Source organism: Helobdella robusta (genome assembly GCF_000326865.2).
Source record: "Helobdella robusta unplaced genomic scaffold HELROscaffold_43, whole genome shotgun sequence".
NCBI classification, from domain to species: Eukaryota; Metazoa; Annelida; class Clitellata; order Rhynchobdellida; family Glossiphoniidae; genus Helobdella; species Helobdella robusta.
In genome coordinates this window covers 639787-653444 of record NW_008705028.1, presented here as the reverse complement: position 1 = coordinate 653444, position 13658 = coordinate 639787, and the positions used below count along the sequence as shown (strand labels likewise).

Genomic DNA, 13658 nt, shown 5'->3' with positions numbered 1-13658 from the left:
CGCGATGAATTTTACCCCACGATAAATTTTCCCGCGATGAATTTTCCACGATAAATTTTCCCACGATGAATTTCCCCCCACGATGAATTTTCCCACGATGAATTTTCCCACGTTGAATTTTCCCTAACGATGAATTTTCCCACGATGAATTTGCCACGATGAATTTTCCACGATGAATTTTCCGGACACCAACTTGTTGTGTCAAAACACAAACCAGCCAACCAATTTGACACGCCTTCCCAATTCTGAAGTAACTGAACTATTGTGGTTCCTATGTTTATGCCAGTACCGCCAACTTTTGGTATAGCTATCAGTTTTTCTACATTTTTCCCTGATACCACAATTGGCAGACGATCTATGTTTACACCATCAAAATCAGGTAAAAGTTTTCCATCAAAGTGAGCCACAAGAGGTGTGTTAGGCAAAAATGTGTTTTTTATAGTTTTTCCGATAGATTGTCGTATAGCTTTTCTAGATCCGTAAAGAGAGCTTGCTGACAAAGTGAGTTTATCAACGTTGATTCCAACTGCCTTTAATGCTAAAGCAACTATGTGCATGGCTTCCCTATAAGTTGTTTTGTACGATCTAGACTTGCCATGAACAGTGGGTTATCTACTTGACACCTTTTTTAAGTTCATTAGTTTTAGGAGATATCGGAGTACTTCCTGCAATTTGATTCTGCTGGTATTTGCTGACACTCTACTTCCTCATCAGACTTATCGCTTATGTCATCTGTTGTTGTTGAATTATCATCATCATCTTCATAATTGGCTGTTTCTCTTTTTATTAGGTTTTTCTTGTTTTTGATTTTTGCTTAGTTTCCTTTTTAATCTTTTCTCTTCTTGTTTGGCAAATTCTTTGTCTTCTCCAAACAATAAACTTCTATAATGTTTTATAAAAACATGTAAAAATATTTGAAAAACCCCAAACACCAAAAAAAATCATTCGGGCTTCATAAAAAAAACAAAATTTGATTTGAGAGGTCACTAATACTTATCCTTTTTAATTGAAATTTTTACAGGATGATACAAATATAAAACCACACCATATAAGCCCCTATGCATTGTTTTTAAAAAAAAATTTTTTTGAAACAGTCTAATAAATACACATCCAACAGAAATTGTGTGAACATGCTGGAAATGAAACAAACTTTGAGAACTACCCCGAAGATGGAGAGAATTACGATGAATATTGCGGTTCTGCGTTTCAGGAAACTTTGTTTAGATTACAAATTGATTACAAGTCGTCACAACAAATTTCAACAAGTAGTTAGATATTGTTTCATAGATGGATGGATGGATGGATGGATGGATGGATGGATGGATGGATGGATGGATAGCTAGGTAGGTAGGTAGGTAGGTAGGTAGGTAGGTAGGTAGGTAGGTAGGTAGGTAGATTATATATTGTTTCATAATTATGATAGGTTAGAATGTTGAATTATTGACAGCTAATCCTGTTTATTCATTGCATTTATAATTTACTTTTATGGTGCAAGGCCTTCAATCTGTTATTAGAAATAAAACTTTGCACACATGCTCAACTCGAGCACAATGCGTCAGCTAGTTTAAATTTTCAATCAAATAAATCGTGAAAAAGGTTGAATGTCACGCATCTAACGCATGAAGGCATTTAAAATCGTTGGCACAATTATTAATATTTGAATGCGACGACAGTTGTCGATAGTTTAAGATTGTTTGTGCTTGTCAACTAAAGAATTGTAGAATATTTTTAAAAACTTACACCTATGTTTAAATGGCCGACACTAAATTAAAAATAATTTAATAGACATCGAAATATTATTTGAGGTCAAGTATAAATTTTCTGAAAATATTTACAAATTTGAACAACGAGTGTTTGATTGTTGTTTCAAACATAATCTCGTTATTTTGTTTTTTGTGTGCTAGATTTTTAGATCTAGATTACACAGATAGATTAGATAAATCTTCTGAGATACTTAATTTACAACATTATTTCTTTTCACCCAACAAACTATCAACAATCTTTTCAGTCGTGAAGCAGTGTGGTGTTGGAAGAGATTTAGATGATTCAGAAAGAGAAAATGATGGAGTTGAAAATGATGATCATTTAAAATTGAAGCAGTTCGTTCATGTATTTCAGCTGCAAGCCATCATCAGCGATGAGGAGGAATGTTGTTTTCTGGCGCCTACCAACCAACAAACATGTAGCCAGTGCCAACATTTGTGAGTGGTTTAATCAATGTATAGTAGAAGCAATATGTGCAGTAGTCATTTTGTATTAGTAGCTTCATGCACAAATTAGTGAACGTGTACATTTCTATTTGTCAAATGCAAGTTATTTGTATAATAATGCAAGTTATTTGTATAATAATATGTATATTTGTATAAACAACGGCCCCTAGCTGTATTAGTAGCTTCATGCACAAATTAGTGAACGTGTACATTTCTATTTGTCAAATGCAAGTTATTTGTATAATAATGCAAGTTATTTGTATAATAATATGTATATTTGTATAAACAACGGCCCCTAGTCCCCAGCAGGCCTTAAGTGGTCAAGGAGTGCCAAGAATCCCTGGGAAGTATAATGTAAATGAGATGTAATGTAAATGTCCTGGGCATGACATAAAACTGCATCCACGCTGCCTTGCGTGCTTTTGAGCAAAAGGCCAGGCCCACCGCTTATAACTGGTGGTTGTCGTCAAGATGGGTGTCCGGATGTAAAAACTTTCCCCAAATTACTCTTATGCCATCACAAAGAAAAACAAAGAAGATTGAAGTTATTTGTATAATCTACGAGGCCTACTTAATTTTATAGCAGTTAAAAGACAAATTATGGAATTAACTCATTTAAATTAATTTAATTTATTTCTAAATATTTTTAACATTTTTTTTAATAAAAAATAACGATGAAACCTCAAAATTAGACCTATTCAAATGCAAGTTGATGACAATATTACCGCAAAAATATTTAAAAAATGTTGATGGCATAATTGAAGGGCCTGGCACGAAGACCTGGTGACCTGCAGTCGTTGCGTTGCGACTGCCACCTGGTACGTGGAGCGGGCTGGAGAGGAGGCTGGAGATGGACGGGGCAAGTAATGACGTGTGTTTTGGTGGTTTGGTGGTAAATAGATTAGATTGCTGTTCATTCGTGGAAACTCTTTTTCTTATATTAAAATAAATGTCTGTATAATGTTTGAAAATTTTCTTCTTTTGCGTAAGTATTGATGGATTTATTTTTTAAATAAATTGTTTTATTCATTTCGAGCACAGAAAAGACTAATGTTTTTGGAAGTTCTGTTCATCAGTTGAGAAGATTGTCATTTTTTGAAAAGTTTTTTGAAGTCCACAAGCTCATGTTCACAGTATGTTTAACTGGATGGGAAATATATAATTTCGTTTTATTAAATTTATTCATCTGATTATTATTATTGTTGTTGTTGCTCTCAAACAACACTTCTCAATTATATTTGTTGCTGTGTGACTGACAAATAAGTTACATGGTTACAACACAGCTGAGCAACAAATTAAAGGCACGCCCTTGTGAAGTCCACTCACCTGCTATCTCGTGGTTCTTCAGTCTTCAGGTCTGTTGTCATGAGAAATGCATGAATGGAAATGGCTTGAATGTTATAATGTTCAGTGATTTGATAATATTTCGTCAAAGGCTTTTTCTGTAAAATTTGTGTACGTTATTCTAAATTTGTTTTAATCGCTTGGACTTTTATGAAATAAAAAACTATAACAGTTTTAAACTATAAAGAAATGGATTGGAAATTTTTGTGATATTCTTCGAAGGTGGGGATAATCTTTGGTAATTCTTCTCTTTGGATCGTTGATGCGTCTCCCATATTTATTATAAATCACAAAGTGGTTGCCGTTGTAGTTTTTTTCAAAAGGGTCAGCAAATAGCGAACAACTACCGTAAGCCTAAAGTTGCTAATAAAGTTTTAAAAAGCGCCGACTGTACCTAAACGAAAGCAAGAGATAGTTGGTAATGTTAAGTTTAGTGCGGTTGGACTTTTATCAATAACGCTGTTATAAACCAATTTCCTAAATTTTTTATAATTAGAAAAGGAAAAAATACTTCAACTTAAATTTTCAAAGTTCCAACCCATCTCTGATGATCATCTCATTTATCTTGTGGGCAATCCATTTATCTGGTGGCCGTCATCCATTATCATCGCCATTCTTCCACCTGTAAGCATCTTCATTTTTCATGTTCAACGACGATGCGCTCTTATAAAAGGTATTTTTTGCATGTCGGTATGGTAACATCCACAATAGAAAATTGCTTAAACATTTTTTAAAATTTAAAAGTTTAATCATTCACGATCATTATATTCAGGTCCAGTGGCATATCTTGGATCGTATTACCACAAATCTTGGTCTCCCTGTAAAAATGTTGCCCCCCCCTCATGAAAATTTTGCCCCCCCTCATGAAAATTTTTCCCCCCCCCCGTGAAAATTTAAACATTTCCAAATTGCAAATTGTTGGCCCTTCCGTCAGTTGTCTAGATCCCCCACTGTGTTCAGGTCTTCATGTCAATGTCATTCATGTCCAAATGTTATTTAGCAAGCATTATTATCATTTTTTATTCCCCATGATATGTTTCAGCAATTTTTTAGCCCCAATTGATGCGATTAAAAGCTTTGAAAGTCTCAAACAAACTAATGTCTGTGAAAATTAACATTTTCATTGCTTAACGACAAGCTTTTTCAGAATATTAACCACCTGTAGTTGTTAGTACCTATTATAATAGATAGATTGCATTCCCTTTGAATGTCTGTCTTTTATGACGCCAGTTTTCCAAACCTTGACAAACGGGGAGCTGAAATTTTCTTGTCCAGATGTAAAAACGATTCATTCCATTTCAAATATTTAAAACAACAGTTGAAATAAGATAGTATGTATATGTAGAAGCCGTTTTTTGCGTGCACACATACAAATCATTTTTATTTTTAACGTGCTAAGAGGTGCAATGTAATACTTGCAACCTAATATTATAATTAAAAATAATCAAATGACAGATGAAAAAGTGTTGAAACACATGTATACATGCGTTGCTTTGTTGCTAGCTTGGTGCTTGCATTACATGCCGTACATGCTTGTGAACAGAGTTTTGTACATCCACCATTACCTCGTCGCTGCCCTCTTCAAAATCGTCTGTGCAGGTCGATTTTGCCCTTTTATGTTCCTTTCAAATATGTGAAACTATTTTAAAATTATTTGTATGATTTTTATCAACTGATAAATACATAACTGTATTTAAATGTGCACACAAAATATAAATGTACTTATTAGCGGCTGTCAATTATACACAAAAATATAACCATTTATTTTTACCTCATCACTACTTCGATTCGGAATTAATCTAGCTAATTTTGATTTTTTTTGTGTTCAAGATAGCACAGTCAAACATTTTTAACAGCAGTTTTAAAGAGAAAGTTCATACTGAGAAGGCTTTGGAAAGAGACATGGGAACAAAGGTGCATGATTGCAAGATTGGGAAAAGAAGCAGTTGATGAGATTTTAAAGGCTCTGGAGCAACTGCCTTCTCGCGGTGGAGCCGATTGGACCGTCAAATCAGTCGATCCAACAAAGTTGCAACAAACCCTCCCCACCTGGATGTTTCACCGGGGTTTTCATCGACGGAGCGGGCCATTCCGGCCGTCCTGCCCCGTTGCCTTCTCCTGAGAGCCGGAATTGAAGCAAATCTAGGTCCCCCAAAGATCTGGATCTGCCCTGGATGCCATCAAAGATCAAAGGATAAACAAAACCCAATATTCGGCCCATTGCAGAACCTGCTACAACTGGCATCACCTCAGCAATTGCTTAACAAACATCAACGGTCATTACTATTGTAATAACTGTCCTCACCCGTCCTCAAACTCAAGCGGCACGTCGGCGTCTGCTGGCGCCTCACGGCGGCCAACTTCAACATCATCATTCAACAGCTCAGCCTGCAACAAACCATCAACATCACAAGCAGTAAATGCCGGACAGTTAAATTTCCTTCAACTAAACTGTAACGGCATAAAAAACAATCTAGAGGAAATTCAGCAACACCTCATAAATCACAACATCCACATCGCAGCCCTTCAGGAGTCCAAACTAACAAAAGGCTCCTAAAATTCGCCGTTGTTGTTGCTTGACGAATGGCCTCCACCTACACCAAAAATAGATCCTCTAGAAGAATCACTTCCCAGGGCAATCAGACGGACCCTAGCCCAACTCCGTTCTGGCCATAGTATTCTTCTAAACAGCTACAAAAACAAAATCGACAGTGGGCACCTCAACACCTGTTTAGCTGCTCACAAAACACCACGAAACTACAACCAATAGACCTCTGGAGAAACCCAATTGCAGTGGCGTTTTGGCTCCGGCCTCGATTGGAGCCCTAGGGGTCCCCCAGAATGGGGCAACAACAATAACATGAGATTTTAAAAATGAAACGAAACTACGTACAGTTCGAGTCGAACCCACATATAATGAACATCTAAAAAGTTATAAATCAAAAGAAAGATAAAATTTTTAAAAAATTTATAAAAAAAAGTTTTTTTTTCAGCAATTGTTATAATGGTGATATTTTGGAGAAATAATAAACACAAATACTTATTAGAAAATATTTCTTTAGTAGAGAGCACAGTAATATTTTGATATTGCAGGAGTCGCTTGTAGTTGTTGCCAGTCTGTCCTGTTCAAAACTCTCGGAAAGAGAAAAGAATACTACGAAAATGCCGCTACCGTCACCATCATCTCCCTGCTCGTATACAGGTGGCCCTGAGATTTTTTTGACGTCATTGTATTATTGTTGTTTGGGTGTTTTTTTTTAAATAAACATTGATTTTTTTATTAATTCATTGCATAGTTCAAGAAGTGTAATTTGTAGGCTAATAATTTAAATTGTCCTCTTGTCCATAATACAATTTTTAGCCGGCTTATTAAATCGCAATGATTAATTTAATCACTGTCATTTGCTTATTTGATCACGTTCACTTTCAGCTTCATCAAATTCTCTCCTCTCGCTTATGGAATCCACAAAAAATCCGTAGACGATGAAATATTTTTGATAAATTGGCTGGAAAATGTGCAATGCTCTTCACCGTTTCATTATGAGAAAATTAACTGCTGAATTGGTCCAACTCTGAAGTTATGATTTATTCAGAAAACGTTGGTTTATTGGCCACATTCAAGTAACAAATCTGGTCTGAGATTTTAGAAGCCAAAGTTTAAAAAAGTATTTCGAATTTTCACCAAGCTACATATCTCCAATTAATTTACACTTTTAAGAAATATACGAAAAAATAGTTTTAAAAATTTAGACATATTTACTGTAAAAGTATTATTTACTTTATTTCATTATCAATATAATCAATATGTCTTACCTTTTTCAAATATTTATTTAATCTACAATGCTTGTTTTTTTTTTTTAAAAAAAAACATTCCGTTATCAAATCTAAACCCAGTTGTGTAATTTTTTATATCGTCTCAATATCGGCGTTTTCTCATCTCGTAGTGGTGGTAAAAAACAAGGGGCGGTAATCAATGATGGATTTCGATAATATTTTAATGGAACATATAGGTACATAAAATGGCAATAAGCTCTCGCTGATATAGTTAATTCTAACAATACCTATGATAGTTTACCTCTTTAGAAGAAATGTGCTAATTTTCCATTACAACTCTTGGAGATAATTTTTTAACGCACATGCCTAAACCTTTTATTCTCTCTATCTTTTTATAACCACTGAAATAACTAAATTGCGTTATACGATTAATTTCTATTAATTATCATTGTTTTTCTTTGTTATATTTTTATATATTGGCTTGAGCTTGTTCATGTAAGCACGTTATTAAATATAAAATTTTTAATCAGATAATGGTCTGGACGATGATACCAACGCTTTTTTATGGTAGTGCTGTGATACACATAAATCGGCCTTCGATAGCGGCGAACAAAAGTTCCTTGCTGAAGACGAATACTTCGTTAACAGTGCGCCAGCTTCGGGCTTTGATACCTCTTAATGTGTTTATATTTAATCAAGCCGTCGTGTTAATTTTCAAAATTGGTTGGCTAATTCAATTGAATTCGATATTCTCACCCCCAGTCCATTCTGCAATGCTACCTATCGATTTCTTATACAGAACTTCCTACTTTTTTAGTATTCTATCCTCATTAGTACAGACTTATTCTATTATCCGACATTCTGCTAATATTTCTAGTCCCATTTTTGCATTTGTTCATTTGTAGTAAGCTTGTTTTTTCGGTTTCTAATATTAATGTATAATTTAGGCAGAATATTTTGATATAAAATAATTTAATTTAAGCCGTTTGGACAATTCAAAATATTTTTTTTTTATTTCTCGCGTCTCTTGTAACGATTTGTTTCATGTAGGGGCGTTCACTTCAAGTATGAAATAGATTTATAGAAAGGGCAAACTTGTCGTTTCCGGTATGAAATATGGGGGGCAAAACTGGCCGATACAAATTTGTTTTGATGGAAAGGGATATTTTACAACATTCTACAGTTGATGACTTTTTTACTAATCCGTTTACATTACTGATAATATTTTATAAGGAATCCTACAATATTTTAATTTTTCACGGTTTAGTGAGGAGACAGACGGTCAAGGATTAGCAGCAAAAAACTGAATTATTATGTATATTATGACAAGTATGAAAATATTACATATAAAAAAATTTTAATCAATAGGGCAATTATGATTCCTTTGGTGCTGTTTCCCCTGCCCCTCGTAAATGAAGCCCTTTGGTTTATGTTGTAAAGTTTGTTGTTTGTTGTACGATCAAAATTTAATTTTTAATCTATTTCAGTCGTCTTCAAGTTTATTGTCAAATTGGACGTATTTATATACAACTCGTGTTTTTCAAAACTGCACATGATATTTTAGCTTGTTGCAAACGAAATAACTTGCCGCATTTATGTACATGCTGTGTATGGCGCAGCGTAAACAATGTGCGTACGCAAGCTTACCGCTGACCACCCTTTGCTGTTTGTACACGTTCTTTCTCAGCGCTGTAAAACGTGGAAGCGTGTACGTATGCTTTGTTAAACTCTTCGGTCAATGTTGTGAAAAATGCTTAGTATAAATACAAAGGCATGTTGGTAGATTATGGAAAGCAGAAATCTACAAGTAGACGTTTCATACGATAATCATGATTTGATCGAAACAGTTGCTAACCACGAAGGGAATGTTGACCATCTTGAGATTGACAAGCAAGAGGATAAATGCTCGTCCACAAGTTTGTATATGAATTTTTAAATTTAAGTAATTTTATAAATCCTGCTCGAATAAACTTCAATTAAATTGCTAAATTGCAAAGTAACTCAGGATAATTTTCCTAGCCGGGAGAACGTAACAAGGGATCCGTACGGCCAGCATGAATTCGTTAAAGTATTTAAAACTATTTCTAAATCAACATGTTATATATATATATTTATTTATTCATTTTTATTTATTTATACCGTTTTTAAATATCGTTTTTGCTGCAATGCATCATGCATATGCATAGATCGTTTTTTGAATGCATAAAAAACATTGGCACCAAAAAAATGGCGAATGCAGATAACTAACAATTTTTCATAAACTCCCCATATTCCATTTCAAAAACTAAGTGGAGCTGGGAAAACCGACGAACAAAAGATTTCAAAAATTTGATAATTTTTATTTATTAATCAGTTTCGTTTTGATATATTCAGATCAAATTTGAAGATATTTTTGCCGAAGTTGATCAAGATCTTTACAGCTACAGAAGTGTCTGGAACACTTCAAAAAACGTAAAACTCTCAAATTAACTTGAGCTATCTGTTACTAAATAGCAAGTTTGGTGTTGTATTTTAACGTTATAAATCCCAATTTCTAATATTTATTTTTATTTGTGTAATAGGACGTTTGTTCACTTCTGATATCTAGGTTTTCAGATGTTCCAAAAAAAGATGTTATTTGACTGCCACCACTTTGTTAGCCATCCCAACAGCTATGTTATGTGGACTCCAGTTTGCCATATTATCATTCATGCGAGTTTGGTGTTGTCTACCATGCATCAAAAGCATTGACGTGCAGTTGCAATGCGTTCACCAAGTCGTCTATTCGATTACAAAAGCTCTGATCGCTCCATTTTTTGAAACTGCAGGAAAATGCCTTTATTATGTTAGATTGAGAGTTTTAAATACTCAGGTACATAGGAAATGATTTTTCTGATTTCATGTTCGAAAATTTTATTCGTCAACCATAGTATAATTTTTTTTCTTTTCGTTAATAGTGTTCGCATGCATTAATATCGTACATTAGCTGCGTAATGCACTTCTTTCTTTAATCAATGATTTTAGCTAGCAAAATGAACGTAGCATACTTTTCGACATGTTTAGCATTATCAGAAATTATTTACGTCATCTTACGTTTGTGAACGTTCTTTATCGCGACCTCATTGTAATTAACAAATTGCAGCTCTAGGTGACATCGCAGCATTAAGGGTGACAAAAGCACCATATACGGACAAACCGTTAATTTATTTAAATGCTTAGTCGATTTGTAATTTTTGGAATCAATAAACACTTACAAAGTTTTAGTTATTTTGGAGCCAAGAAATCTTTCCTTCCAATCACGCCAGAAGGGCGCTGCACGAATAAAATTATCATAAAATCCAATGCATCGACCCATTACATGAGGTGAGATGCCTTACATAACATATCTACCTTCATGATTTTTTTGATGTCTACGCTCCAAAATAATTTATTCCGTGTTTAATGGAACATTTCAACTTGAGCAGTTTCAAAATACAATATTCTGACGATTTTTGCGACAGAGATTTAAGGTTTAGTTAGGCATTTTCAGTGACACACCACACTCTTCCAGTTTGCCTACTGGCATGTGATTCTAAGTTATATTATCTAAAATGAAACATCTAATTTGCTCACAAGATGTTTATTGTAATTACTTTATCCATCAGACCATTAAAATTATTCTACCACAAAATCTTGCTATTGATTTAGACACGCGTTCAATCAAACGGAAAGATTGTATTGCAATCGTACACAGATCGGCAATCGCTTTCTCGATAACAATGTCGTATAACACGTACAACGTGCAGCGCCTTTCAAGAATGAACGATAAATTACCGCTCGATAAAATCATTATAACAACAGCATGGCTTAAATTTTCCTGAGATAAAAACTTCAGTCGGTAAAATTTCAACAAGGGCATAAATTTAAAAAATGATGGTAATCCCTCGTTAACACGTCTCAAGTGGCCGACTTCACAGGAACGGAGTTATTCTTTGTTAGGGCACCTTGCGGCAATATGACCCATCTCGTTGCAGCTGTAACACCTTGTATTTGATGATGAATCGTTCGCTTTTGGACAGTTTCTAGCCATATGACCGTTCTCTCCACACCTGGTCAAAAAATATCACAAACCCATATAAATTAGGACAAAAAATTAGTTGAAAAATAAAGGTAAATTGCCCAATAATGTCGTGGATTATACTGCATATTTTCACAAAAAAATCTTGGTAGCAGTAGTCTTTTAGCACGTCCAAACTCCTAACATAATAAATTTTCTTTGCAAATAGATTGATAAACTTATCCAGTGATATTTCTATTACTACATAAACAAATCTGTTTTCCTTGTCTCATCTTGTGATGCAATGGATAATTGTGCTAACACCTACCTGAGAGACGATGATTGGGCAAAACAAGACTTGTGCGTTTTTAATACAGTTCCCATATATCTGTCTCACCGCAATATAATCTAAATATCTTGTAAAATCTCTCGGTGCTTTCCAACTATATTTACTTCTTTTTCAAATTAGGCACTTGTGATTACTAACGTTTGTCGTTTGCAGAATTCCGCCAATTTCTCACCTCTTTCATTTCTTGATCCGATCCCTGTTCATATTGTCTTACTGCCATGTCATCTTTTTCTTTCCCTACTACTGCATTCAGTACCCTTCAGTAAGACGTAATTTCTTTCTTTAATTTTGTTGACACAGATTAACAGATTACTTGACTTAAATTTTAGCAAGCAATATATGCTTAAAAGTGCCCAGCAATACTTTGAAAACACAAAACCAGCTATGAGTGCTCTTCTCAGTGACAAGACGTACTGAAAGTCAAAAAATTTAGCTAACATTCATCTTGCTGGCCTAATTCACTACCAAAACTGTTTACTGTGTCTCAAGTCTTAAAATTATGGAAACTCTTTCAGAAAGAAGTATTTTTAGACGCCTTTCAATGATTCTTCAATAATCTAACAACTTAATGGACATGCCTTGGTGTATCATGAGAAAACCAGCTACTTCATGTTAATTTGCTTTCATCTTCCATCCAGACATAGAACCGGCCTATATGAGAAATTCATTTTAAACTGTTCATTTCACATCTTTTTATAATGGGCATTCAGGTATCTCATGAACAAAAAATATTTCAAAGAATTAGGAAAAAAATGAAGAAGTCTAGCAAGTACAAACTTATAGCAGTTGATGTCGTCTCTCTTCCTTTCCTGTTTTTTATCAGGACAGTCTCGAGCCAAATGTCCTTCATCACCACAGTTGTAACAAGCTCCACCCCCTTTATTACCACCAGTTGATCTCTTTGCAGTGCAGTCACGAGCCAAGTGACCCTCCTCTCCACAATTGTAGCAAGCTCCACCTCCACCACCTCCTCCTGATTTTGATTCTGAGCAATCCCTTGACAAGTGCCCTGATTGGCCACAGTTGTAGCACTTTCTTGTGTCTTCAGATGCTGCTGACTGTTCGGTACAGTCACGAGCCAGATGGCCAGGTTTTCCACAATTGTAACAGTTACCTACATCGAAAACATTTTTAAAAAATGAAATCAAACTTTAACTTGTAATCTTATCAAATTATTTTTTGATTCTGAAATAATGAATGAATAAATGAAACCTGCATCTCTTCGGTTACCATCTCGAGCTGTCCTGCTACTTTTGCAGTCCCTCGCCATGTGGCCAGGTTTGCCACAGTTATAACATTTGTTGCGATCACCCATTTCTGTTTTAAACAAGTTTAAAACGTAACAATGTCTATTTTAGCGTTCATTTATTAAAGTCAAATTAATTTTAATGTCTATTTCTTTAAATGTTGAACAAAATTTTTTTGAGCTATTTTATAATTTAATAATATTCAATAATCTTGCAAATACAAAAGAACTAAATGCTTTAAAGTAGGGGAGACTGGGGTCGAATGGACCAGGTACCGAAAGGACCTTCGAAATTAAAAATAGTAAACATGCGCTAACATTTTTTTAAAATTTAAATTCATATACGTCTCTTGGCTTTCTATAACCAGATGTAAATTTTATTAAATGTTTTTAGTAGCCGATTTAACTGTTTCACTTTTCCTTTTTTTGCGAGAAAAAGTGAAATATTCGTCTGTTTCTTTTTGAGTGTTTTAGAAAAATTTCGAGCGGTATGTTTTTGTTTTTTTGTCAGTTTCTATAAAATAATGCTTTCTGAACACGATAGTGTTGATTTGACACCTTTATCCTTTTTAATTTATTTGGCATGTCCGTTTTAGTGTCCAACTACCATGTGGTACAGGATGGACCAGCTTTGTGTGTACAGAATGAACCACTCTAATAAATACTAATACTTATATAAAGAATGATACCCTGGTCACAGTGGTTTATTAGTAATTGGAA

General features: G+C 34.5%; 3 protein-coding genes across 3 annotated transcripts; 1 reads left to right on the top strand and 2 right to left on the bottom strand.

Moving 5' to 3' along the window:
• Positions 1–11: 11 nt before the first annotated feature.
• On the bottom strand, positions 12–557 carry HELRODRAFT_177551 (hypothetical protein; the record flags this gene model as incomplete). Its single annotated transcript, XM_009025726.1, has 1 exon — positions 12–557. One exon carries the CDS (start codon positions 555–557, stop codon positions 12–14), a length of 546 nt encoding a protein of 181 aa, XP_009023974.1.
• Positions 558–4083: 3526 nt separating this feature from the next.
• On the top strand, positions 4084–6111 carry HELRODRAFT_193130 (hypothetical protein; the record flags this gene model as incomplete). Its single annotated transcript, XM_009025725.1, has 4 exons — positions 4084–4227; positions 5010–5153; positions 5414–5582; positions 5781–6111. Exons 2-4 carry the CDS (start codon positions 5030–5032, stop codon positions 6109–6111), a joined length of 624 nt encoding a protein of 207 aa, XP_009023973.1. The 5' UTR covers positions 4084–4227; positions 5010–5029.
• A 5132-nt stretch (positions 6112–11243) lies between these two features.
• On the bottom strand, positions 11244–13007 carry HELRODRAFT_177549 (hypothetical protein; the record flags this gene model as incomplete). The annotated part of the gene is made up of 3 exons (XM_009025724.1): positions 11244–11395; positions 11831–11935; positions 12905–13007. The coding sequence occupies 3 exons, from the start codon at positions 13005–13007 to the stop codon at positions 11244–11246; spliced, it is 360 nt and encodes a 119-aa protein (XP_009023972.1).
• Positions 13008–13658: the final 651 nt, after the last annotated feature.